Source organism: Ranitomeya variabilis, chromosome 1 (assembly GCF_051348905.1).
Source record: "Ranitomeya variabilis isolate aRanVar5 chromosome 1, aRanVar5.hap1, whole genome shotgun sequence".
Taxonomy (NCBI): Eukaryota; Metazoa; Chordata; class Amphibia; order Anura; family Dendrobatidae; genus Ranitomeya; species Ranitomeya variabilis.
Window position 1 is genome coordinate 613024862 of NC_135232.1, and position 27249 is coordinate 613052110.

The 27249-nt window shown below is 45.4% G+C and overlaps 1 protein-coding gene across 2 annotated transcripts in view; it reads left to right on the forward strand.

Annotated features, from left to right (window-relative positions):
- KATNBL1 (katanin regulatory subunit B1 like 1) overlaps window positions 1-26166 on the forward strand; it is a 36877-nt gene extending 10711 nt beyond the window's left edge. For both annotated transcript variants that reach the window (XM_077260624.1, XM_077260625.1), the window contains exons 4-10: window positions 7933-8212; window positions 8334-8452; window positions 9661-9711; window positions 12697-12786; window positions 23416-23505; window positions 23693-23786; window positions 25568-26166. In XM_077260624.1, the coding sequence (XP_077116739.1) occupies window positions 7933-8212; window positions 8334-8452; window positions 9661-9711; window positions 12697-12786; window positions 23416-23505; window positions 23693-23786; window positions 25568-25600 (757 nt within the window). In that variant the 3' untranslated portion in view covers window positions 25601-26166. The remainder of the gene's footprint in view (window positions 1-7932; window positions 8213-8333; window positions 8453-9660; window positions 9712-12696; window positions 12787-23415; window positions 23506-23692; window positions 23787-25567) is intronic.
- The last annotated feature ends 1083 nt before the right edge of the window (window positions 26167-27249 follow it).

Consider the following 27249-nt stretch of genomic DNA (forward strand, 5'->3'; position numbering starts at 1 on the left):
AGGGATGACCATGATCAGTTACCTGCTAGCCAGCCCTGCTAATATTTTTCCCAGAATACTATTGCAATTTCAGTTTTGTTATGCAGATGTCGTTTAATTTCTTTATGTATGTTGAGATAACACAAAAAAAAAAACAGGAAAAAAATACAAATTGGGCATAATTTCACTCAAAACTCAAAAAATGGGCTGGACAAAATTGTTGACACCCTTCCAAAATTGTGGGTAAACAACTTTGTTTCAAGCATGTGATGCTCATTCACACTCACCTGTGGCAAGTAACAGGTGTGGGCAGTATGAAAATCACACCTGAAACCAAATAAAAGGAGGAGAAGACTCAATCTTTGCATTGTTTGTGTGTGCAACACTAAGCATAGATAACAGAAACAGGAGAAGAGAACTGTCTGTTGATATTTTTCTCATGTCCTCAATCTCAAGGTTACAAGTCCATCTCCATAGAACTTAATGTTCCTTTGTCTACAGTGTGCAACATAATCAAGAAGTTTACAACCCATGGTACGGTAGCTAATCTCCCTGGACGTGAACGACAGAGAACAATTGATGACAGGTTGCAACACAGGATGGTGGATAAGCAGCCCCAATCAAGCTCCTTTGAAATGCAAGCTGCCCTGCAGGCTCAGGGTGCATCAGTGTCTGCGCAAACTGTTATAATGTGAATAAAACGAAATGCTATGACAGGAGGACCCCACTGCTGACACAGAAATAAAAAAAAAACTAGACTGCAGTTTTCTAAAATCCCTCTGGGAAAGTGTATTTTGGACATATGAGACCAAGATAGAGCTTTTTGATCAAGCACATCATTCTACTGTTTACCAAAAACGAAATGAGGCCTACAAAGAAAAGAACACCGTACCTACAGTCAAATATGGTGGAGGTTCAAATCTGTTTTGTGGTTGTTTTGCTGCTTCTGGCACTGGGTGACTTGACTGTGTGCAAGGCATCGTGAAATCTGAAGATTACCAAAGGATTTTGGGTCACAATGTAGTGCCCAGTGTCGGGAAGCTGACTTTGCATTTTAGGTCATGGGTCTTCCAGCAGTGACCCCAAATATACTTCAAGAGGCCTCCAAAAATGGATGGAAACAAAGTACTAGAGAGTTCTGAAGTGGTCAGCAATGAGTCCGTGTCTAAATCCCATTGAACACCTGTGGAGAGATCTTAAAATTGCTGTTGGGAGAAAGCACCTATATGAGAGACCTGAAGAAGTTTGTAAAAGAAGAGTGGTCAAGAATTCCAGATGAGGTGTAAGAAGCTTGTTGATGGTTATAGGAAGTGATTGATTATTCCAAAGGGTGTGCAACCAAATATTAACTCGAGTATAAGCCGACCCCACTAAACCCCCCGACCCCCCCCAATTTTGACACAAAAAACTGGGAAAACTTAATGACTCGAGTGTAAGCCTAAGGTGGAAAGTGTAGCAGCTACCGGTAAATGTCAAAAATAAAAGTAAAATTGAGACATCAGTAGTTTGTGTTTTTGAATATCCATATTGAATCAGGAGCCCCATATAATGCTCCATAAAGTTTATGATGGGCCCATAAGATGCTCCATATTAAAATATGCCCCATATAAAGCTGCACAAATGCGGATTATGGCCCTATAAGATGCTCCATGTAGACACTTGCCCCATATGCTGTTGCTGCGATAAAAAAAATCACATACTCACCGCTTGTCGCTCAGGCCCCCGGCACTTGCTATATTCACCTGCTCCCCGTTCCGCCGCCGCTGCGTCTTCCCCGTCCTCTGCACTGACTGTTCAGGCAGAGGGTGGCGTGCACTAATCGCGTCACCGCGCCCTCTGACCTGAGCAACAGTGCAGAGGACTGGGAAGACGCAGCAGCGCCAACGGTGGAACGGGGAGCAGGGGAATATCGCGCACTTCGTTATACTCACCTGCTCCTGGCTCTGTCCCTGCGCGTCCCTGGTTCTCCGGGCACTGACAGCTTCTTCCTGTAATGAGCGGTCACATGGTACCGCTCATTACAGTAATGAATATGCGGCTCCACCCCTATGGGAGTGGAGTAGGGTCCATAATCATTACTGTAATGAGCGGTATCATGTGACCGCTCAATACAGAAAGAAGCTGCCGGGGAACCAAGGACTGCGCCAGGAGCAGGTGAGTATGATTACACAGCTGCTTTTCCACCTTCCCTGCCGACCCCTGGGTATGACTCCAGTATAAGATGAGAGGGGCAATTTCAGCCTAAAAAAATGGGCTGAAATTCTCGGCTTATACTCGAGTATATACGATAATTGCAATAATTTCCTGGGAGAAATACTTCATTTCTCCTTCACCTCACTGGGGGACACAGACTATGAGGCTGACACTAAGTGATACAAAGAAAGTTAGCTCCTCCCCTGCAGTATACTCCCTCCTGCTGGCTCTCAGCTAACCAGTTCTTTTTTAGTGTCCGTAGGAGGCACACGGACGGATCTGCTATTCAGACCCAAAGCTCTTTATTAATTTATTTTTACATTTTTGATTTTTACTTTCTACAATGAAGGAGCGACTGATCCTTTCAAGGTTCCGATCTCCCCGAACCATCAACAGGCGAGCACGGAGCCTGTCCGTATCCTCTCCTGCAAGCCTGAGCTGATTCTTAGGGGCGACGGGCCCCTTCAAGGGCACCGATCTCCCCACAACGGACGAGCACATGGAGTGTCGCCTCCACGTACCCTTTTCCCCAGCCAGGCCTAATGCCGGACAACTGGCTCCTGTCCACCTGGCGGCTGAACCCCGTGGATGTACAGAGGCCCCTCTCTATGGTGTCTGAGCAGCCCCCACTGTCCCACCACTGTTAAAGCAGATGGCACAAGGAGGCGGACGGTTCCTCTCCACCTCCCTAACAAAGGGACGGTGGAATGAGGTTTACCCCTCAATCCCTGCACCGTCCATGCTGCAATACCTGACCTGCAGCAGAACAATAGAGTGCGCGCGCTTTCCTCGGCGCTGAAACCCAGACACTCGCGGCGGCTCCATATCGGAACGCGCACCAATGGTGAGTGGATCCAGTCAGCGGTGGGCCTCTGCAGTGGGATATTCGCATGCTCACAGGCAGCCTCAGCCACTTCCCTGTGGCCCACCTCACTGAGGTAACGCCCCGGCCTGCTGCAAAAATTTATCCCCCGGCTTCGGCCAATGTGTAGGCCGTATCCCGGAAGTCACCCCCGCACTATGGCGTGCTAAGGTGGCTCCGCCTGCTTTTCTGGCGCTTCTCGCCTGGCACGGGAGCTCTCAATTTTCTCGGCCACTACAACGTCCCTCCCTTCTACCGCTGGTATCGCCCTCCGGCTGCAGAAATTTAGGCCCCAGCTTGGGCCTATTCATGGAAGTCTCGAGGCTCCGCCCACATTGTATGTGGCTCCGCCCCCCCCCCCCCCCCCCCCCCCGAATTGGCGCTTCTCACTCTCTGCGAGATTTTATCACCTCTGCAACTCCCGGTGGCCATCTTGGTCCACCCGGCCGGCTCACACAAGGCCGACGTTGTTTTTGCATTAAAGGGGCACAGTGACTCTGCAACATCAGTACCCGGGTAAGGAAGTACCTAACCAGTATGCCCTGGTCTTAAAGGCACATGACCAGTATGCCCTGGTCTTAAAGGCACATAATCAATCCAAAGCTGGTCACCCTAAATGAGCACAGGAGCCCTCCGCCGCTGATCCCAGTTTATCCCAGGGTACCTAGTTCCCCTCAGTGGACTTAGTCACTGACCGCAATCCATGGTTTCTGTGACCGAGAGATTGAATCCCCTCAGTGTACCCTCTGTGGCTCGGAGTTCTCACAGGACTGATATACATGGTCCCTCTCCTACATGGGAGCCGTCGGCTAGCAGGGGCCGCAAGTATTCGAGAAACGTACAGGCGTCTGGAAACGTACAGGCATCTAGAAAACGGAAGTTTTCATTTCCTGATCTCTCTCCCCAATGATTTGCTGAGAACAAGTCTCTGAATATGGATCGGATATTGCCTTGGATCTGGACTTGCCAGAGCTTCAGAAAAGGATGGATTCACCTATTTATATAATCAACCAATCTCTGTACATTGACGAGGACTCCGGTTCTGCTCTACACTACGCAGTGTCCCTCATAAAGAGACTAAGCTCCCTCATAGAGCATTTGCCATTCAGTCCGGATAAGCGATTCACTGGACAGAAGCCTCTACGTGGGATGCCATGCCTGGTCTGATTTTTAAGGGCAACAGGTCCTTTAAAGGGCACCGATCTCCCCACACCATCAACAGACGAGCACATGGAGTGTCGCCTCCATGTATCCTCTTCTGCATCCAAGCCTAACGCCAGACAACCTGCCCTGTCCACCCGGGGACCTGAACTCTGTGGATGTACAGAGGCACCCTTTTTGGCGTCCGAGCACCCCCCTCTGCATCACCACTATTTAGCAGATGATGCAAGAACACGGATTATCCCTCTCCACTTCCCTGGTGCACTGAGGGTTCCTAATTTTTAACTCTGCACAGTCAAAACAGCGACAATAGCAAGAGACGTTTTTTTCCCGAACTGCTGGATGTAGCTGCGCATTCTGCCACTTGGCAAATTAACCGGGTAGAATCTCCTGTGGTATACCTACCAGTATCCCTGCCCGATGTATCATCAATTAAAAATACCATGGACTGTCAGATAGCAAATCTGGTTTGTTTCGTCTTGCGGCTTCGGATTCAGCGCTCTACCCTTCCTTAGCTGCCGCATGGGTTGCTAGAGCAATGGTCTCCTGTTCGGAGACCTTAACTACTTTAATTCACACCAGTAACCTTTTCCCGAAGACCGTACACAATCAAATCTTCTGAGGAGGAGTCTAACAAAAGATTGTATGTTTCCTACAGACCCAACCAGCAGTGGAACGGTTGTCCACGACAGTCTAAATCTAAGGGATCTTGGTTCCAAAAAAAGGGAATGAAAAGTAAGACCGATCCTGGACCTCACACTTCTAACAACCTTTGACAAGGTCCTCCTTTTTCGGATGGAGTTCCTCCGCTCAGCCATTACTTCTACAGTAAAAGTTGGAGTTTCTTGCATCCATCAATATTCGGAATGCTTACCCTCTCACGTTCCTATTTTTCCCCTCTTAAAAAGTTCCTTCGCTTTTCCATTCGCGAACAGCATTCCAAGTCACGACCTTGCCCTTCGGCCTTGCTACCGCACCCAGTGTTCGCAAGGGTCATGGCTGCTATCATGTTCACCTTGCACCCTAGAGGACTGCTCGTCCTGCCCTATTTGGTCGACTTTCTAGCCACTCTTCCAGCACTACGCTGAGTCGTCTATATCACTTGCGATACCCTCTCACCTGGGCTGGCAGCTAAACTTAGACAAGTTTTCCTCATTTCCAGCCCAGTAGATCCTTTTTGAGGATGATCCTGCACACTCCCAGAAGGATGGTAATTCTCCCTCGAGACAAGGTCGTGGCCCTTCAACAGGGAACTCGCGCACTTGATCACTCATCCCCCTCATTTCATTCGATTTACTAGGAGGGTTCTGAGGAAAAATGGTGACGACAATAGAAGCAGTTTCCTTCGCTCCGCTCGTTTTCAGCAAGTCAAACAGGCTTTCAGAGGGTAGTCTTTGAGCTCCTTCTTCATCCAGGGCCTTTCTCCCGATTCAATGGTTATTGGTGACTACCAGTGCCAGTCTTCTCCCGATCATTGCTCTGGAGATCTGAACGGTACGGCTAGTCCTACAGCAGGTCCACTGCATTCTGGCGGGTCACCCCATCCAAATTCAATTGGATAATGCCACGGCAGTGCCATACGTCAATCATCTAGCAGGTACCCACAGTCAGGCGCCATGGCCGAGGTACCTCACATTCTCTGATGGGCCAAGATCTATCATTCGGTGATCTCGGCAGTACATATCCCAGGAGTAGAACTTTTGGCAGCAGACATATTCAGCTGTCAGGGTTCCCCTCAAGTGAGTGGGAACTTCACCCGGAAGTCTTCCATCAGATCTGCCTTCACTGGAGCTCTCCAGTTGTAGATCGGATGGCGTCCAGACTGAACGCCAATGTACTCGAGTTCATAGTTCGGCCTCGAGATCCCAGAGCCATCGCAGTGCATGCTCTGGTTCTTCCGTGGTACCAGTTTTCTATAACCCATCTTCCACTACTTCTGAAAGGCTTTCGGAAGCAGAAAAGGCCCCAGTGATCCTCGGGGATCTGCACTGACCATGTCAGTTTTTTGTTTGCGGAGCTAGTATCTTTCAGTCTTCTTGCAACAGGGAGTTTTCACATATAGTTCTTCCCTATCGCATACCGTTAGATCTTTGGGACTTTTTAACAGTCCTGGGAGTCTTACAGTAGACTCTTTCTAATCCGGACAGACTTTTCTATCAGGGAAGGTCGCCCTTTTTTTCTCTGCAATCTGGTCATCCTGATGAGTCTTCAGAGCTTGCCGCTCTGTTCTTTCAAACTTTTTTCCTCATTGCCATCAAGGCAAAGTTGTCCTCAGGCCATTCCCGTCCCTTCTTACCAAGGTGGTATGGTATTCCCACTGTTATGAGTGCACGCTCATATCTTTCGGCTACAGTCTACAAAGCGGAATGGGTTCCCCATAATCTCAACAAAGTGAGTGCTCTGAGTAGGTACGTATCGACGACAGCGTCCTTCCGAAGGTCGGACACTTTATTTGGGCTTCCTGACGATAAGAAGGCTTCCTGATGGTTACAGGAAGAGTTTAGCCGTTTCATCGGCCATGTTAGCCTGGTGGATTCGTTTCACCATCCAGGAGTCCTTCCGTGTTAGATGTCAGCCTATCTCCCTGTCTATCGAGGGATCTAGGCACCAGGCGTCGGCAAAGCACACCTGCAAGCTTGTGTATTTGTCCAGTCCGCATGCATTTTTGAAACACTATAATTCCCACACTTCCACAGATGTGAGTCTGGGCAGGCGGACTCTGCAGGCTGCGGTGGCGCACTTGTAAGTAGCGGTTACACAGGGCCTGATCTGATGTTGTCCCCACCCAGGGACTGCTTTGGGGCATCCCACGGTCTGTGTCCCCCAATGAGGCGAACGAGAAATAGGGATTTTTGTGTACTCACCGTAAAATCCTTTTCTCCGAGCCAATCATTAGGGGACACAGCTTCCACCCTGTTATTAGCTTGTGCTTGTTTTATAATTTGACATGCTATACTCTCATATATATGATGTGACATGCTCTATGCTCCTATGTTATTGATCTACTGCTTTTGCACCGAACTGGTTAGCTGAGAGCCAGCAGGAGGGTGTATACTGCAGGGGAGGAGCTAACTTTCTTGCTATCACGTAGTGTTAGCCTCCTAGTGGCATCAGCATACACCCACGGTCTGTGTCCCCCAATGATTGGCTCGGAGAAAAGGATTTTACGGTGAGTACACAAAAATCCCTTTTTTCCAGAACAATTTCAATGATGCCAACACTTTCAGCCATGGCTGTATGTATGTGTGTATCTGTATAGTCAGTAAAAGACATCGCTGTAGTCACAACAGGTTAAACTTCGCTGCTTATGGTGTGAATCGCTGTTAAGATTCTTCGCTATTCACAGTAGGACCAAGTAGGATTGCGACAGATCCTCCTGAAATGACTATTCCCATCTGCACAGTTGGATAGTGGTTGTAAGACACATGCACCACCACTGTTGTCTAGTTTACTGCACTGAAGCCTGCCCTGATTAGGAGGTTACAGTGCGCTCTGGAAATCCCGGCCAACTTTAACACACTGCTTACAAGCTCCATAGAAAACAGCAGCAGTGGTCGATCTTCAAGGCAACGAGCTGTAAAGAAAAATGTTAGTATCCCAAGAATGGCTGAAAATTGTAAAAAGCAGTAAATTGCACAATTGTTTGTGTTTACAAGGATAATGGGATGGGGATATCTCTTTATGGAATGACTCTTCTGTTTTCCTGCTGTGAGTTCAAATATATCCTTTTCCTGCAGAAATCCAGGTCGGCAGCGTTCAACCAGCGATCCGCAGCTTTACAAAGTGGTGGTGTGTAAGAGGAAATCATCGCACCGAGCCCTGAGCCCAGCTTGCAGAAGAAAGCTGCGTCAGAAAGGCTGGGGTTGTGACATGACCAATAAGGAGAACGAGCTGGCGGCAGGAAACATGCATGAGAAGCTCCAGAACGACCGGCACACCTTCGCGCTGAACTCCAGTGATTCCGGCTCCTCGCAGACGGAAGGAGCCTCCTCAAAGTACAGCAGCTTCTTTGCAGAGGTATGCCTGCGATATGTAGAAGGCCATGTTCACACGTGGCAGATGTCACAAATCCACATTAAAAGCTTCTTCAATTGTGAAGGATTCCAGTCATGATCTGACTGTCCTTATTTCTTCCTAGGTGTCCAAGGATCATGATACAATGGCGCAGGTGCTCTTCAGCAGGAACCTGAGGCTTAATGTAGCACTTACTTTCTGGAGGAAGCGAAGTGTGAACGAGCTTGTAGCCTATCTAGTCAGGTATATCCATACGTCCATGTTGGCCACCTGCTTGGCTTATGAGAGATGAAGCCTTTGAGTTTAGTTTTTTTTTTTCCCCATCTTCATAAATGGACATTGTTTCTTTAGTGTTTTTCTACTTATTAAAATTTTCAGCCATACGTGCGATATCAACATTTTTTGTTTACAGCTGGTTGCTTTGGAGACTGACCACTGCTGCTACACTGCAGAACATGCACAGTGCTTACAAGCTCTTTATTTATCGATCTTGTATGCTCCGTTATGAAGCCAGCCTGGAGCGCGCTGTTACCTCTTAATCCTGGCCAGCTTCGGCGCAGGCAGCAGTCGGTCTCTTAGTCAAAGAGCGGTAAGCAAAAGTATAGTAAAGTGTCAATATCTCCAAGAACGGCTGCAAATTTTAATAAGTGGTAAATCACAGACTGATTAAAACTGCTTGTATTTACATGGACTGTCTGACAATATCCATCTATGAAGATGGGGGAATAACGCTTTAATATATTTGGTCTGCCTCCCTCAAAAAATCAGCTGATGATCTGTTTACAGATATCAGAAAATAGCCACCTTTACCTTGGATAGGCCACCACAGAACAAACATTTTGTAAGACACAGCCATGTCATATAACGTAGGGGACATCTGCTCTGGCGAATGGTTAAAGATGCTGGGTCTGTGACTTGCCTTCCATGATGTCCGCATAATGTAATGGGACAGATGGATGGAAGTTATTGGTGGTGTAAGTCTGCAAATTTGACAATCATCATTTTTGGCAATGAATTTGCAGCGGATGTGTCTATGCCCATCAGAGGTTTCCTGTCAGATAATGGACACACAGCTTCCTTACAGGTGCACCTCTAGTATGTTTGTATGTGTCTACATTGTTGAGACGTGCAACTTTTCCTTAAGCTTTATTCACATCTGACAGTTTCTCTAATTGGAGCCTCCTCTATATTTGATATTGGGGTCTCCGATCCGACGGCACCATGTGCGTCTTGTGCTGTTATAGATGGAGGATAGACGTATATGTAAATGTATATATGTATTGTGTGGTACTTGTGTGAATGCTCCATACAACATGAAGGATTGGCAGGATGATATGTCTGACTAGTCGTTGGCTGATTATTCCCCTGTATATTGGTAGACTAAGGTAAGCAAACGTGGCGCTCCCTTTTTAAATAATGTTCTTTTTTTTGTTTTTCCTCTCTTTCTCCAGGATACAAGATTTAGGTGTAATAGCAGATTGTCTTCCAGTCCTCACAAATAGGTAATGTATGTTCTTTTTCTTTTCTTTTTTTTTAATTGGATATAACGTATATACCAAGTTTTGCCCCTGTCCATTCAGGGCTAGGCTATCTTCAGCAGCTCCACAGACAATGATTAGAGCAAAGATGCACGTGCTGGACCTCTGCCCCATTCAGAAGGGGCCAGCAGAGCCCCTTTATTCACATCATAGTGGGTCCACGAGGTTGGACCCCAGTGATCAGTTACAAATAGGGGATCGCTTACAAACACTTCTCTCATTAACATCTGCCATACGTTTCTGGTCTCAGGAGATGAAGTGGCTTCATACAGCCTTGGCTGCATTTCACTTCCAATACTTGAGAATAACTGCTGAAATGGTGTTTGCTGCATTTAGAGGCTAGAGAAGGGTTGGGTTATCATGTGAGCTCAGGGGCCGGGCTTCATAAGAGACTGGTAATGATTAGGGATGAGCGAATAACTTTGGATAACTCCTAATCCAAATGGCTAAAGCTCTTACCGAATAGCTGAATTGGTTACCTGGCGCGCTCCCGATAATCAGCTGTTCGGCGACACAGCTGCATGTGTTGCGGCTGTGTGACAGTCACAACACATGCATGGAGAGCCCAACAAACAAGCACATGCAACTGCAGCACCCCACACCTCATTATTAGGAGCACTCCAGGTTCCAATGCAGCTATTCGGTAAGCGCTATAGCTATTCTGGTAAGGAGTCAGAAAACCTCGCATTGCACTCGCTACATTGCTAGTCAGTGAGGCAGTGCTCATCTGAGAGTTTTTCCTCACCTGGAATAGGGATGAGGAAAAATTTGCAGCATGCTGTGTATGGCCATTTGAAATGGCTGAGTCTCACCAATGAAAGTCAATGGGTGCGAGAAAAAAAATTGCATTGGCACATGGAGCATGCATGTGATGTTTTTTTTTTTTTGTTGTTTTTGTTTTTTTTTTTTCTTTTCTCTTTTTTTAAACTCGCCTATCTTTTAGGAAACCCAACATTTCATCAGTCATGTACAGTAAATTCACATTGTGAACCATGAAAATACAATAGAAGAGTTATATAGATAGAAGAAAAGAAAAAAAAATGGGGTTGGGTTCCCCATATTATTCATAACCAGCAGGGCGAAAGTGGACAGCTGGTGGTTGTTGTTTATAGCCTGAGAAGGTGGAAAATATATATGAAGGGGGCACCACGGGTTATACAGTGGGATCGCCCTGACCTACAAACATGTATACCAAAAGCTACGAAGACAAAAAGCGAAGGTCATACAAATGGGGATCACCACACACTGGATTTAGCAAAAAGTAGAAACAATTTTATTACACTGCAATACACATGAAACAAGCAATACAGAAAACAGACAGTTAAAAACAATTAAAAAGGCAACACACTTGTTCCTTAGAAACATAGCACCTAATAAGGCCTACACCTGCGCTAAAGCAAATAAGGCAATGCCCAAATAGAAAAATGCCTATATGGACACCACTGTGCATACACTTTATAATACAATACAATAAAGTAAACCCATACATATGTATACAAGGTGGACAAAGTGAAGGACAACCCTATGACACTGTAACATAAGCACAGTTTTCACCAAAAAATACTGCCGTAAATACAGCCATAAATACTATCCCTCATATGAACATGTCCCTTACTTTGTTATACACAGAGGCGAGAGGGCTCACTCGTATCGCTAGATAAGGCCTACAGGCAAATAAACACAGAGCCCCATGTGTAGCCATACCATACAATACCATAAACGTGTATAACCCAGTCAATAGCGCAAGTGGAAGGGAGACCCTGAGAAGGCGGCAATAAACATGGAGCTTCCCAGGCTATTAATATCAGTTCACAGCTGTCTACTTAGCCTTTTACTGGTTATTAACAAGGGCTGACTTCCCCTCCCCAAAATAAATTGCATGGCTTCCACCTATTTTTAATAGCCAGCAAAGGCTAGTCAGACGGCTCAGGGCTAATATTAATAGCCTAGTAAGGGGCCATTTATATTGGCCCCCTCTCATAGGCTGAACATCAATCAGCCTCTCCAGAAATGGCGCATCCATTAGATGCGGCAATTGTGGCGCTTTGCCTCAGCTCTTCCTACTTGCTCTGGTGGTGTGGCAAGTGGGGATCTAGTATTGTGGTTGATGTCAGCTTTGTATTGTCAGCTGACAAAGATCAAGCCCAGGGTTTAGCAATTGTCTGGGAGGGGCTCAATATCCATGGCCCCTTCCTTGGCTATTAATATCAGTCCGCAGCTGTCTGCCTAGACTTTGCTGGTTGTTAAAAATAGAGGGACCCTACGTCAGTTATTTATTTATTTTATTTTTTTTGGTGGGGGCTGGGGGGAGTAAACCCCTGTTAACCGGTAAAGGCCAAGTAGACAGCTGTGAGCCGATATTAATAGCCTGGTAAGCTCCATGTTTATTGTCTCCTTCCCAGACTATAAACATCAGCCCCCAGCTGTCTGCTTTCCCTCAACTGGTTAAGAATATTATGGGGGACCCCACGCCATTTTTTCTTTTAATTCTTTAATTATTAGTTAAATACATGTACAGTGAGGTGCACTGCACTAATTGTATGTCACTGACCTATTTCTATCTTTATCTGTATAAAAGATTGTTTTTAGTTCAAAAACTAGCTTGAAATGACAGAGAATCACTGTATGTAAAAAGCTGATGTTAAAGATGCATTGCATACGGATGTTAGGTGCATGACACTCGCCTGACACTTTCCAACTGTTATGAGGATCCCAGCTACTTTTTATATGCACACGTGAGCATACCCGCAATACATTGTATAAGTGATCAGAGGTTCAAGTTCTCTAGGATGACTTTTATGTAAAACAAATTTAAATGGCTGAATTGGTGTTACTCCCCACCTCACCCTCTCCCACCCTTTAAAAAAAAAAAAAGTAAAGAGGTACAGACCACCCCTTTAAGTATACAGCCGGTACAAGTAACCTTTCTCTTTAACGTTTGTGTTTCAGCCTCCAAGAAGAGAAGGCCTTGGTCTCCATCGGCTGCTGTGTCGATCTGTTACCGCTGGTTAAGTCTTTGCTTCAGAGTAAATTTGAAGAGTGAGTTTCCTGCTTCCTTTTTTCTTGTTCTTCTCGGTTACAAAGACTCATTGTTCTCCATTCTCGGCCGGTGTCGTGTGTCGCTGCTCCGCTTCATGCGGCCCATGCAAAATGGAGTTCAAGTTATATTTAACTCTGTTTTTTCCTGCAAAATCTCCGTCATCTCTATTTGTGACCAATATTTGCGCTGGGTGGGGATCCTTTTATGGCTGGCAGAGAGCAGCAGATAATTCACTTCCGCCTTTTCCGACCCATTGAAGTCGAGGCCACATGCTACAAACGTGTGACTATCCACAAGCAGCAGTGAAGGCATGTGCAGGGCTATTCTGCCTGTAGGGTCTGCTGGAAATTGTGACCGCTTCCTAACCGAGCCTCCAATGCAGATGTAAATGTAGTTAACGACTAATTTCATGCCACAGTAATGAATGAAAGACTTGTCCCGACCTTGGTCCTAAACATTAAACCTAACCGCAGCATGCGGATCTGTCCAGTCAGAACGCTTGTGGGTGCAGGAGGGTGACATGCCAAGATTTGGAGACTTTTAAGCTGCAATGCTCCTCTGGGGAATTATGCAAATTGTCTCTTCAGAGAGGAAGAGGACTAGAGCTCTTATCGCCACCTATAGGAAGTAGCAATTCTAAAAGTCAATATCCACTCTAACGAGCCTTGTCACATGACTTGGGATAAAAGCCAAAACCAACATCTGAATTTGTAGACACCGTGTTTCAGGCTACTGCCCCTCATCCGGGCAAAGTGTGAGATCTGGTTTGGCTGTGTGAGGCATGTGATCGGGATCCAAGGGGTAATGTTTCTCCTTGCGGAGAGTGACATGTCAACCCTGCCATGCCAATGTGAGGAGACTTTTAAGCCACAATTCTCCTCTGGGAAGTATGCAAATTGCTTCTTCAGAGCATAAGAGGACTAGAACTCTAGTACCCTGAAACATAGGATTAAAAAACAAAATCAGCATGTCAATTTGCATATACTAAGTCACGTGACAAGGCTCATTAGAGAGTCGATATTGACGTTTCGGATTACTACTTCCTATAGGTGGCGCTGGAGTTCTAGTCCTCTTCCTCTCTGAAGAGACTATTTGGATATTAGTGGGCTATCCTAATGGAAATAGCTTTATGTGGTGCTGCCATCTAGTGGCTGAGATTGGTAGCAAATTGAAATGCCAAGCCGCAGCAATACTTACAACTTTTACAAAACTGCTTTTGTATTTAGCTGTATTCCAGAATCAGGACCCAGAGCTACCAGTTCTGACATGGCATACAACTATTTCATTAGTCTGGTCCCCTTCTTTGCTGTGGGCTCAAAAGCTGAGGCCTCCTCTTTTCCAGCAGAGATTGTTATTCAGCCGTCACCTGCCTTTAACAGTAGTAGGTGAAGCTGAGCTGTTGGGCTCGGACAACTGCATTTAATGCCCACAGGGCATTCAACTATTGCCCACCGCCATGTGATTTCATGGTGCTGATGGTTTGAAATGTCAGCCAGGGCAGTACTGAATACCCCATTCCCCCCATGGCTGTCATAACGGGGCTCCTGTGATGACCAGCTTGTGCCTGGCATTCATAGGAGACTGTGATTTTTACGACATACTGCAATACAATAGTTTCAAATGATCACAGGTTCCCGAAGGTGGCTAAAAAAAAATGTTGGGATAATTTCCCTGTTACCGCCAATAAAAAATGACAAAAATAAAAGTCCAAACTGTCAGAATCTACAATGGGATTAACCCGATTGGTAAAGAGGGGAAAAAAGAATCTAAACAGAATTGTATTTTTCTTTTTGATCACCGCAACACTACAAAAGAAAATACAAGAACACAAATTGACTTACTAATTAAGTAGTCATAAGGTTTTTATTAAACATCTTTAAAATACATATGACAAAAATTATGAAAAAACACAAATGTACAATAGGAGGGGCTCTCACAAAGGTATCATGGCTAAACAATTCCAAGATGGTAAATATACAGGTCCTTCTCAAAAAATTAGCATATAGTGTAAAATTTCATTATTTACCATAATGTAATGATTACAATTAAACTTTCATATATTATAGATTCATTATCCACCAACTGAAATTTGTCAGGTCTTTTATTGTTTTAATACTGATGATTTTGGCATACAACTCCTGATAACCCAAAAAACCTGTCTCAATAAATTAGCATATTTTACTCTTCGCCACGACAGCACCCCACTGGAGAGAGGGATCCGCCCCGCAGGAACAGGAAACCTATTGAGAAATAAAATGGGGCGGTCCGCCTCTCCTCCTCAGTTTAGGTTTCCTGTTCCTGCAGGAACGACAGGATTTCTATGAAGATAAAATACCTGGGCATGCAAGCCGCCTGTGCGGTGTCTTTTAAGAACGGCAGGGGCTGCAGTCCAGAGGCAGCGTCGGGGGAGATCCGTTTGACGGCTCCCTCCTCGCCTGACAGAAGCCCGGATGATGACCTGGTCCGGGTAGGGCCGCCGGGCATCATTTCCGAAGCAGGTGGCAATAGCAGGCGCCGGAATCCTCGCTGATCAGGTGAGGACAGCGTTCCGGAAGTGAGTCCGGGGCCCGGACTGCGCACGCGCCGACCACCACCAAGGATTTACCCGGAAGTATAGTTTGAACTTCCGGACTATCCAAGCTGCGGCCGGCGGCGGGGGGAAGGTGCGGTCCTTGCGCATGCGCAATATGGAGGACGCTTAGGCGCCATATTTAAATCAAATGAGCGCCACTATCTGGCGATGTAAGATGTCATCCCCAGGTGCCATGGACCCTGAAACAGGAGACCAAGTACCCCCTGCCAAAGATCGTCCCAGCAAAGGATCTTCAGACACCGGTCATAAGAGCGGTTCGGTGGTCAGATCCAGGACAGGATCTCGGGCTTCTGATCCGGTATTATCAGCTTCACTGGGTGAGTGTGAGTGACTCTACCTATTAAGCTAATGCTATTTCCCCTCTCTCTCTCTCCTCCCTTCCCTCCTTCTCTCAGCGCACGGGTCAGGGTAAAAAACGTGAAAAAACAAAACATAAAGAATGTGCTCTATGTAGCCAGCCCCTACCCGACTCATACCCCAAAAAACTTTGTCAAGGCTGTATAACTGAAACCACACAAGGAGCGGCAATGTCCATTACGGACTTGCGTACCATTATCAGGGAAGAATTAAGAGCTATATCCCAAGATAAACCGCATAAATCCAAACCCAAAATACCGACACCCTCGTCAAATTCAGACAGTGACCAGGTTGTGTGTTCAGACGCCTTCCTATCATCATCATCATCATCATCATCTTCATCGTCTGAAATTGAGGGACGTCCTTGCTTCCCGGTGGAAAGTGTGGACAATTTAGTGAAATCAATACGAGACACTATGGGGTGTGAAGAGACAAAAGGAGCACAAACCACGCAAGATATAATGTTTGCGGGTTTGGCAGAGAGAAAAAGGAGATGCTTTCCGGTCATACCGGCAGTAAAAGCGTTAATAAAAAGGGAGTGGGAAAAGCAAGATCAGAGAAGCTTTTTACCCTCATCGTCAAAACGAAAATACCCGTTTAGTGACGACGAGCTTCTCACATGGACAAAAGTCCCTAAAGTTGACGCTGCTGTAGCCTCTACCTCGAAGCAGTCAACTTTGCCTGTAGAAGATGCGGGACTGCTCTCGGATCCTCTGGATCGCAAAGCCGAGTCCTCCCTAAAAAGATCCTGGGAGGCAACTACAGGAATATTTAAGCCAGCAGTAGCAAGCACTTGCACAGCCAGATCAATGCTCATATGGATAGATCAATTGGACCAACAAATTGAGAATAAAACCCCAAGAGAGAAATTACGGGCAGCCATCCCCTTAATACGGGGTGCAGCAGCCTTTATGGCGGACGCATCCGCGGACTCCCTTCGGTTAGCGGCAAGGTCTGCAGGTCTGGTAAACAACGCAAGGCGTGCACTATGGATGAAAAGCTGGAAGGGCGATGCGCAGTCAAAATCGAAAATATGCGCCATCCCATGTGAGGGTGAGTTCCTCTTTGGCAAAACTCTAGATGACATACTAAAGAAGGCGAAAGACAGGAAAAAAGCTTTTCCTGACTCTTCCATTCCCTTTTATAGGAGAGCCTTCAAAAGGAGACCGTTTGGCAAAAGAAAGCAAACGGATAGGTCTACAACATGGACCGCTAAAGATGAAAAGCAGAGAGGTACCATGTTCAGAAGACCCAACCCCTCAAAAGATAACAAATACTGAGGATATACCAGTTGGGGGTAGACTGAAGTTTTTCACTACTCAATGGGAAAAGATAACATCTAGCTCGTGGGTGTTAAATATCATCCGAGATGGAATTAAACTAAAATTCTCTCGTGTCCCCCACGAGTCTTATATTATAACATCTTTCAGCTCGCCTATACAGCAACAGGCGTTAGAGCTTGAAATTCAAACCCTATTATCAAAACGGGTCCTAGTCCAAGTTCCGGTGGGACAGGAGGGTAGGGGGTTCTACTCTCCCCTATTCTTAATTTCTAAGCCCGACGGTTCTTTCAGGACAATCATTAACCTTAAAAAACTCAACTTATTTATCGAAAATTATACCTTTAAAATGGAGTCCATTAGATCCACCATAAAGCTCCTCTTCCCAAATTGTATGATGGCGGGCATTGATCTAAAGGATGCTTACTATCATCTCCCTATTCATGATAGATACCAAAAATTCCTCAGAGTGGCGGTAAAAATCAACAACGAGGTTCGTCACTTCCAGTATGCGGCTCTGCCCTTCGGCCTCTCAACAGCGCCGAGGATCTTCACCAAGATAATGCTAGAGGTGATGTCCTATCTTCGCCAGAAGGAAACCTTGATTGTGCCCTATCTGGATGACTTTTTGGTAATAGGAAATTCAGTTACTCAATGTTCTGATCGTTTAGCTCATGCAATTTCCTCCCTACAGGACCTGGGCTGGATAATCAATACCGAAAAATCCAGACTCACTCCACTTTCCCGTCAAGCGTTCTTGGGGTTCCATTTAGACTCTATATCTCAAAAGTGTCTTCTACCACAGGTAAAAATTCAACTGATCAGACACAAAGTCCTAGCTGCAATAAACAAACCACGTACATCCCTAAGACAGGCCATGTCATTATTAGGGTCTCTTATCTCTTGTATACCTGCAGTAAGATGGGCTCAACACCATACTAGAACACTGCAACATCAAGTTTTACAAGAGGATAGACGGTTATTGGGTCACCTAAATACAAAAATAACCTTATCTCAAGAGGTTTTAACTTCCTTAGAGTGGTGGCTAGACTCAAACCATTTGATGAGTGGGGTTCCATGGGTAATAACACCATCTCACATCATAACCACTGACGCCAGTCCTTATGGTTGGGGCGCTCATATGGGAAATGATTACTGCCAGGGATTATGGAACATAGAGGAAAGCTGCAGCTCCTCAAACTTCAAAGAGCTAAATGCTGTAAAATACGCCTTATATCATTTCCTCCCACAGCTTCGGGGGAAAGACGTCAGAGTCCTGTCCGACAACACCACCACGGTGGCGTACCTAAACCGGCAAGGAGGTACGAGATCAGAAACTCTGATGTCTTCTGCTACAGAAATTTTAAACCTAGCAGAAAGTCATCTAACATCCCTTACTGCATTGCACATAAGAGGAGCAAGCAATCAGCAGGCGGACTTTTTAAGCCGACACACCCTGAGACAAGGAGAGTGGTGTCTAAACCAGCAAATATTTTTGGACATAATATCTCTTTGGGGCCGTCCTCAGATAGATCTTTTCGCCACAAGAAAAAACAGAAAAGTCCGGAGATTTGCTTCTCTATATCCAGCGGATCACCCGGACATTCTGGACGCTCTCCAAGCCCCTTGGCAGTTCAGTCTGGCGTACGCGTTTCCTCCGATCATATTGCTACCTCAAGTTATACGCAAAATCAGAGAAGAAGGGGCGAGAGTTGTACTGATAGCTCCATTCTGGCCCAAGAGACCATGGTTCTCATGGCTACAGACTATGTCGGTCTCAGATCCTTGGGTCCTCCCCTCAACGCCCAACCTTCTCTTCCAGGGTCCGTTTTTCCACCCTCAGGTGGACAATCTCCACCTGACGGCCTGGAACTTGAGAGGCAGATGCTAAGATTGAGAGGATTCTCGGGGGGTTTAATTGATACGCTTCTCCATAGTAGAAAACCCTCCACCACAAAAATTTATACAAGAGTATGGAGAAAATTTTTTCAATTCCATACATCTACCAACACATCAGAGATTCCGATACATTCTATCCTGGAGTTTCTTCAAAAAGGGAGAGAACTAGGTCTAACTGTAAACACCTTAAAGGTTCATGTTTCAGCACTAGGAGCCCTCTATGGCCATAACATTGCGGGGGATAGATGGGTATCCAGATTTATTACGGCCTGCGAAAGAATGAATCCAGTTAACATACCTAGAATTCCACCCTGGGATTTAAATTTAGTCTTACAAGCCCTAACAGACTCTCCATTCGAGCCAATAGACTCAATACCAATCAAATGTTTATCACTAAAAACGGCCCTCTTGGTAGCACTGACTTCAGCTAGGAGAATCAGTGACATCCAAGCACTCTCTATAGATCCACCTTTTTTGTTAACTTTTCAGGATAAGTTAATTCTTAAACCAGACCCTTCCTACCTACCCAAAGTAGCGAAAAAATTCCACAGGTCACAAGAAATAATCTTGCCCACTTTCTTCAGTAATCCCTCCACTCCTGAAGAACAAAAATATCACACTCTAGACGTTAAAAGAGTAGTGTTAAAATACATTGAAAAGACCAGCAGCTGGCGACAGAGTAGGGCTCTGTTTATTTCCTTCCAGGGAGTCAAGAAGGGTCATGGAGTAACAAAAAGCACCTTATCCCGGTGGATCAGAGAGGCTATCAGACTGGCTTACTCCGCGAGGAAAGAAATCCCTCCGGAAGGCATAACGGCACACTCCACCAGAGCGATGGCATCCTCCTGGGCAGAGAGGGGAGACGTCCCGATTGAAACTATATGTAAGGCGGCAACGTGGTCAAATCCTTCTACATTTTATAACCACTATAGGCTAGACCTATCGTCAACTTCTGACCTAGACTTTGGCAGGACTGTCCTCAGCACGGTGGTCCCCTCCCTAGGTGATGGTCTCTGAAAGATCTCCAGTGGGGTGCTGTCGTGGCGAAGAGTAAAAAGCCGGATTACTCACCGGTAATGCTCTTTTAGTGAGTCCACGACAGCACCCTCTTACATCCCTCCCTATATTAACATAATGCATATTATTGGAGTAAAATCCTTTTAATCATAAGCAAATAAGTTTAAAGAACGAAATAAATGATATTTGCCTAACACTGGCGGTCCTCCGGGTACTCTGAAATCGAAACTGAGGAGGAGAGGCGGACCGCCCCATTTTATTTCTCAATAGGTTTCCTGTTCCTGCGGGGCGGATCCCTCTCTCCAGTGGGGTGCTGTCGTGGACTCACTAAAAGAGCATTACCGGTGAGTAATCCGGCTTTTCACCCGTCCAATCAAATAAAAGTGTTTTTTAATAACAAACAAAAAAACCATCAAATAATAATGTTCAGTTATGCACTCAATACTTGGTCGGGAATCCTTTGGCAGAAATGACTGCTTCAATGCGGCGTGGCATGGAGGCAATCAGCCTGTGACACTGCTGAGATGTTATGGAGGCCCAGGATGCTTCAATAGCGGCCTAAAGCTCATCCAGAGTGTTGGGTCTTGCGTCTCTCAACTTTCTCTTCACAATATCCCACAGATTCTCTATGGGGTTCAGGTCAGGAGAGTTGGCTGGCCAATTGAGCACAGTAATACCATGGTCAGTAAACCATTTACCAGTGGTTTTGGCACTGTGAGCAGGTGCCAGGTCGTGCTGAAAAATGAAATCTTCATCTCCATAAAGCATTTCAGCCGATGGAAGCATGAAGTGCTCCAAAATCTCCTGATAGCTAGCTGCATTGACCCTGCCCTTGATGAAACACAGTGGACCAACACCAGCAGCTGACATGGCACCCCACACCATCACTGACTGTGGGTACTTGACACTGGACTTCAGGCATTTTGCCATTTCCTTCTCCCCAGTCTTCCTCCAGACTCTGGCACCTTGATTTCCAAATGACATGCAAAATTTGCTTTCATCAGAAAAAAGTACTTGGGACCACTTAGCAACAGTCCAGTGCTGCTTCTCTGTAGCCCAGGTCAGGCGCTTCTGCCGCTGTTTATGGTTCAAAAGTGGCTTTACCTGGGGAATGCGGCACCTGTAGCCCATTTCCTGCACACGCCTGTGCACGGTGGCTCTGGATGTTTCCACACCAGACTCAGTCCACTGCTTCCTCAGGTTCCCCAAGGTCTGGAATCGGTCCTTCTCTTCTCGTTGTACAGTGTTTTCTGCAACATTGTTTCCTTCCAACAGACTTACCATTGAGGTGCCTTGATACAGCACTCTGGGAACAGCCTTTTTGTTGAGAAATTTCTTTCTGGGTCTTACCCTCTTGCTTGAGGGTGTCAATGATGGCCTTCTTGACATCTGTCAGGTCGCTAGTCTTACCCATGATGGGGGTTTTGAGTAATGAACCAGGCAGGGAGTTTTTAAAAGCCTCAGGTATCTTTAGCATGTGTTTAGAGTTAATTAGTTGATTCAGAAGATTAGGGTAATAGGTCGTTTAGAGAACCTTTTCTTGATATGCTAATTTATTGAGACAGGTTTTTTGGGTTATCAGGAGTTGTATGCCAAAATCATCAGTATTAAAACAATAAAAGACCTGACAAATTTCAGTTGGTGGATAATGAATCTATAATATATGAAAGTTTAATTGTAATCATTACATTATGGTAAATAATGAAATTTTACACTATATGCTAATTTTTTGAGAAGGACCTGTACAGCTCTAGAACGCCAGTTAAGTAATTTCCAATATATAGTGGATGTTAATCCATTGTAAAGATGGGTGGCATAATACCAAAACTGTAATTAAATTTAATGCACTCCCAGTATGTGAAAAGTACCCATACACTTATATCTTATGGGAGACTAGATGTTTCCAGCCAGCTAATGCTCGGCACGCTCATTGCTATATAATTAACGCTGCTGGTAATTAAACTAAAGTAAATAATGACAACATTCAATAGCTCTTACGCAGGTGGTAAATTAACTTAAAATGAAGTTAATAACAATAGTGTGGTGGTGTGTTGGGGGGCGGGATTATGTGTGGTGATGTGGGGGGCGGGATTATGTGTGGTGATGTGGTGGGGGGCGGGATTATGTGTGGTGATGTGGTGGGGGGCGGGATTATGTGTGGTGATGTGGTGGGGGGCGGGATTATGTGTGGTGATGTGGTGGGGGGCGGGATTATGTGTGGTGATGTGGTGGGGGGCGGGATTATGTGTGGGGGGGTGGTATTGTGTGGTGATGTGGTGGGGGGGCGGGATTATGTGTGGGGGGGTGGTATTGTGTGGTTATGGGGTGGGGGGCGGGATTATGTGTGGTGATGTGTTGGGGGCGGGATTATGTGTGGTGATGGGGTGGGGGGCGGGTTTATGTGTGGTGATGGGGTGGGGGGGCGGGATTATGTGTGGTAACATGGTGGGGGCGGGATTGTGTAGTAATGTGGTGGGGGGGCGGGATTATGTGTGGGGGGGTGGTATTGTGTGGTAATGTGGTGGGGGGCGGGAATATGTGTGGTGATGGGGTGGGGGGCGGGATTATGTGTGGTGATGGGGTGGGGGGCGGGATTATGTGTGGTGATGTGTTGGGGGCAGGATTATGTGTGGTGATGGGGTGGGGGGCGGGTTTATGTGTGGTGATGGGGTGGGGGGCGGGTTTATGTGTGGTGATGGGGTGGGGGGCGGGTTTATGTGTGGTGATGGGGTGGGGGGCGGGATTATGTGTGGTGATGGGGTGGGGCGGGATTACGTGTGGTAATGGGGTGGGGGGCGGGATTATATGTGGTGGGGGTGGAGCTACTGTGCAGGGGGCGGGATTAGCGAGTAATCACGATGCCTCATATATATATATATAGAGATATAGATAGATATAGATAGATAGATAGATATAGAGATATGCATGCATGCAGTGGAGGTGACATATAATCTGAACTAAAAGGTTATACACAATAGTAATAATAGTAAAAATACTAAGACTTTGTATTACCATTGTGTATAACCTTCTAGTTCAGATTATGTCACCTCCACTGCATCTCCCATAAGATATGTGTATGGGTACTTTTCACATACTGGGAGTGCATTAAATGTAATTACAGTTTTGTTATTATACCACCCATCTTTAGAATGGATTAACATCCAGTATATATTGGAAATTACTTAACTGGCGTTCTAGAGCTGTATATTTACCATCTTGGAATTGTTTAGCCATGATACCATTGTGAGAGCCCCTCCTATTGGACATTTGTGTGTGTTCATATTTTTTGTCATATGTATTTTATAAAGATGTTCAATAAAAACCTGTATTTTTTTATACTATGGTTCGCTTCTTCAGACTACTTAATTAGTAAGCCAATTTGTGTTAGTGTACTGTCGAAGTGCCAGGGAAGACTCAGCCGGGAAGGGTTATTACCAGTCACTTTAATGTTGGTGTAATTTAGGGTCTCTTGTAATTTGCAGATATGTCATCGTCGGCCTGAACTGGCTGCAGGCGGTTGTGAAGAAATGGTGGACACAGCTGTCCATGAGTTCAGAAGATACATCGGATGTGTAAGTTGTGGTCCTACTCTGGGAGGTCCGCAGTGCAGGACACTAATGAATGAACACCTCACTACATTCCGCATAAGTGCATGAGTATATAGGATCCGTGTACTGATCCCACATATGTTATGGCCGTGTATAAATGGCGACACATGACTGACCACCCTCCACTGACTCGCTACTACTCTGTTTTCAGAAATGTCCTAATACTAAAACAGCAACTAAGTGGAATGTGGCAGCAAGAAAGTCACCTTGCGTCGGTACCAGGCTATACTGGCAACATCGCCAAGGTAAAGGTTTCCTGTCATTATCGTGCACACACTTGGCAGACTGTTAGTGCCTCCATCTTTCCTCATGGGAGCCAGGACCGTGGCTCTTATTATGTTAGAGTAACATAGACATGCACTCGCAGCTTAAAGGGAAGGCACTGCGTTTGTAAATCATTAATAAATCAATGTAATGTAGCATAACCTGCTGTTATAACCAAGTTTTGATTGCATTTGAAACATATTTTGTGTTATAGGAGTTTAAAGAAGGCACTGGAGGCTGACATCTTGTTTTCACAGTAGCAGTATGACACTATCAGTGTCATAATACAGCACCTCATGGTCATAGGAGATAAGATGGATACTGACCCTATCCTAATAGAACTGTCACTGCTATGAACTGGGCATGCCTCTGTGGGCTGCATAATTCACAGTAGTGGAAGTGTTCTGCTGCCATATTCATGGAGCCCTCGGATCTGCTAACATAAGCAGTACTGCTTCCAGCAGAACAGACCCTAGATTGACGGCTGATAGGAACAAAATTCAGGAGAAAAGTACGGGCAGAATAGCAGAGACATCAAGGAGGAACAGTGTACCATTAGCATTATGGGAACAGGAGCTGTCAGCTGTTGGGCAGGAGTTGTGATTCATCCCTCAGTAAGATAAGATGGAGCAGCGGGTCTGCAGTAAATGGCCAGGCATTGTGGAGGGGGGTGAGAGAATCATGTAGTCTGGGTGAGAGAGACAGTAACTGTTGGTGGTAGCAGATCACAGGGCAGTCACCCACAAAATGGCGCTGCCCTGTGATGCTACTCTTCATTTTGCCCCAAGGAGGAAAATGGTGATGTCGGCAGTTACTGCCCCAATTTTGCTGCTAACAGTAAAGCTGGTAAGTCTTACTATAGCTGCTTGAGGTCTAAAACGGAAAATGCTCCCCCTAGTGGTAAATTTATATATTTGTAAGAAAATATATAAATGTTTGCAAACAGTGCAAACATTACATTAATACATTTCAAGTGCTATATTGAGCTTAATTTCGCAAAAAAAACAAACTACAAGAAAACTGGTGGCACCTTCCCTTTAAAGACTTCAGTTTTTCTGCTCAAACCATGTCATGTAGGGCATATATTAAGTTTCAACCTTATCACCTATCCATAAGTCCTAACTGAGACCCCCGCTAATACCGGATCAGCTGTCTCAAGCATGCCCACCCACACTGTATTCATTCTCCGAGATGGCTGAGCCCAGTTCTCAGCTGGCAGTCCCATAGCAAATGAATGGAGTGGTGGTGCCCCTGTTTGACCGCTGGTCCCTTCAGGTGATGCTCTGCAAGCTCCATTCTTGGGATCAGGGCGGATGAGTTTAAAGGGGTTGGGGAAGTGAAATTGTAACAATGAGCTCTACTCGCCCAGCACTGCCTCTGTCGCTACCCTATCTTTGTTGACAGGCTGCAGAGGTGACCTCATAACTTCAGCACCAAGTCACCACTGCAGATGATTGCTGGGATTAGTGGTCAAGATGATAAAGGTGACATGAGACTGGAAAGCCCAGGGATTGGCTGCAGCAGTCAAAGTGTGATATACTGTAGTCATGGCCTCATTGCTGCAGCCGGTCAATAAAGACCAGAGGCATCACTGGAGCAGCAATGGGAGACTATAACTAATATTGTCATATAGGATAATGGAAACCACCTGAGGAGGCAATGTAAGTAGTATGAAATATCAGACCCAGAAGAGTGGCCCCGTAGGTGACTGGCTGTAGTCATCTATGTGAATAGAATTTTCTAATTCTCTGTTTTGTCCTAGGACTTGAATGGCTACTTATCACAGCTCCGTTGATAATGAGGGTCAACGAATATCCGGCATATGTTTTGGGACTTCTTGAGACGGTAGACTTCTGAGGACCTTTTCAGAATAATTCTGCTGCAAGAATGAACTCATAAAACCACTAAATCGCCAGAGAACTTAGTCTCCAAAACGCTCGCTCATTATGCCACCACTGACAAGGTGGCGTCTGTCTGCTTCATATTGAAGTAGTCTTCTTTCTGGATAGTGTTTGGTTTTTTGTTTTGTCTTTTTCTGACTGAGGAAATGTTTACCTAGCACTCCTGCGTGACAGACATTACAAGGGTCACTTGTCCTCGCTTGAGGGGCAGAGGCGATAAGCAAAAAAAAAAAAAACTTGAATTTTGGAAGTGTCGCATCATCACAGATCTGTGATCAAGATCCATGAGAAACTGACATATTGGAGAAATGCACTACTGTGTGTGTCTGCGAGGTCGTGCAAAACGTTGTGCCTAAAACTGAGACATTTTAACCCTGGACACTGGATATTGCAGCCCTTTTGTTTATTTTGTTATATTATTTGAAACCCTAATATTAAAAAAACGTTTTTTGCAATAGAATTACATGTAGATCTGTGGTAGTTCAGATCTATTCTGCAATGCAAACCTCCTAGTTGCGATATGGGAATTTGGAGCCAAGGTAACATTTTTAATGTGCCAGGGGCATTATCCTAAGGGGAAACTGCCATTATGGAATATGCTATGAAGGGGCACATACAAGTGCTTCTCACTATTAGAATATCATCAAAAAGTTAATTAATTTCAGTTCTTCAATACAAAAAGTGATACTGATATATTGTCATTACAAACAGAGTGATCTATTTCAAGTGTTTATTTCTGTTAATGTTGCTGATTATGGCTTAAAGCCAATGAAAACATTGGCACCTGTCCACACTGACAAAATTACCAATACCTGGTTTAAAAACAACAGTATCTCTGTGCTAGATTGGCCAGCAAACTCGTCTGACCTTAACCCCATAAAGAATCTACGGAAGATGACACCAGACCCAACAGTGCAGACGAGCTGAAGGCTGCTCTCTTTTGTATTGAACTGAAATTTACTTTTTGATGATATTCTAATTTAGGGAGAAGCACCTGTGTATCTGATCACATCTATGCAATGGACAGACATTGGGGACAGACACAAAGTGTAGAACAGGGAGTATGATTCACTATGTGGCCCTTTAATGACTGCCCAAATGCCTTTTAATGGCAGTCTTTAAGGGGCCTTATTCCACAGCACTGCTTTTTAACCGTGCTAAAGAATAAGGGCTCCTAATGGTTACCATAGTACCCTGAGGTCATGTGATGACCCAGGGTACGGTGGCCTGTGAGATCCAGCCATAAGCTTAACCCCTTCACCCCCAAGGGTGGTTTGCACGTTAATGACCAGGCCAATTTTTACAATTCTGACCACTGTCCCTTTATGAGGTTATAACTCTGGAACGCTTCAACGGATCCTGGTGATTCTGACATTGTTTTCTGATGACATATTGTACTTCATGATAGTGGTAAAATTTATTTGATATTACCTGCGTTTATTTGTGAAAAAAATGAAATTTGGCGAAAATTTTGAAAATTTCGCAATTTTCCAACTTTGAATTTTTATGCAATTAAATCACAGTGATATGTCACACAAAATAC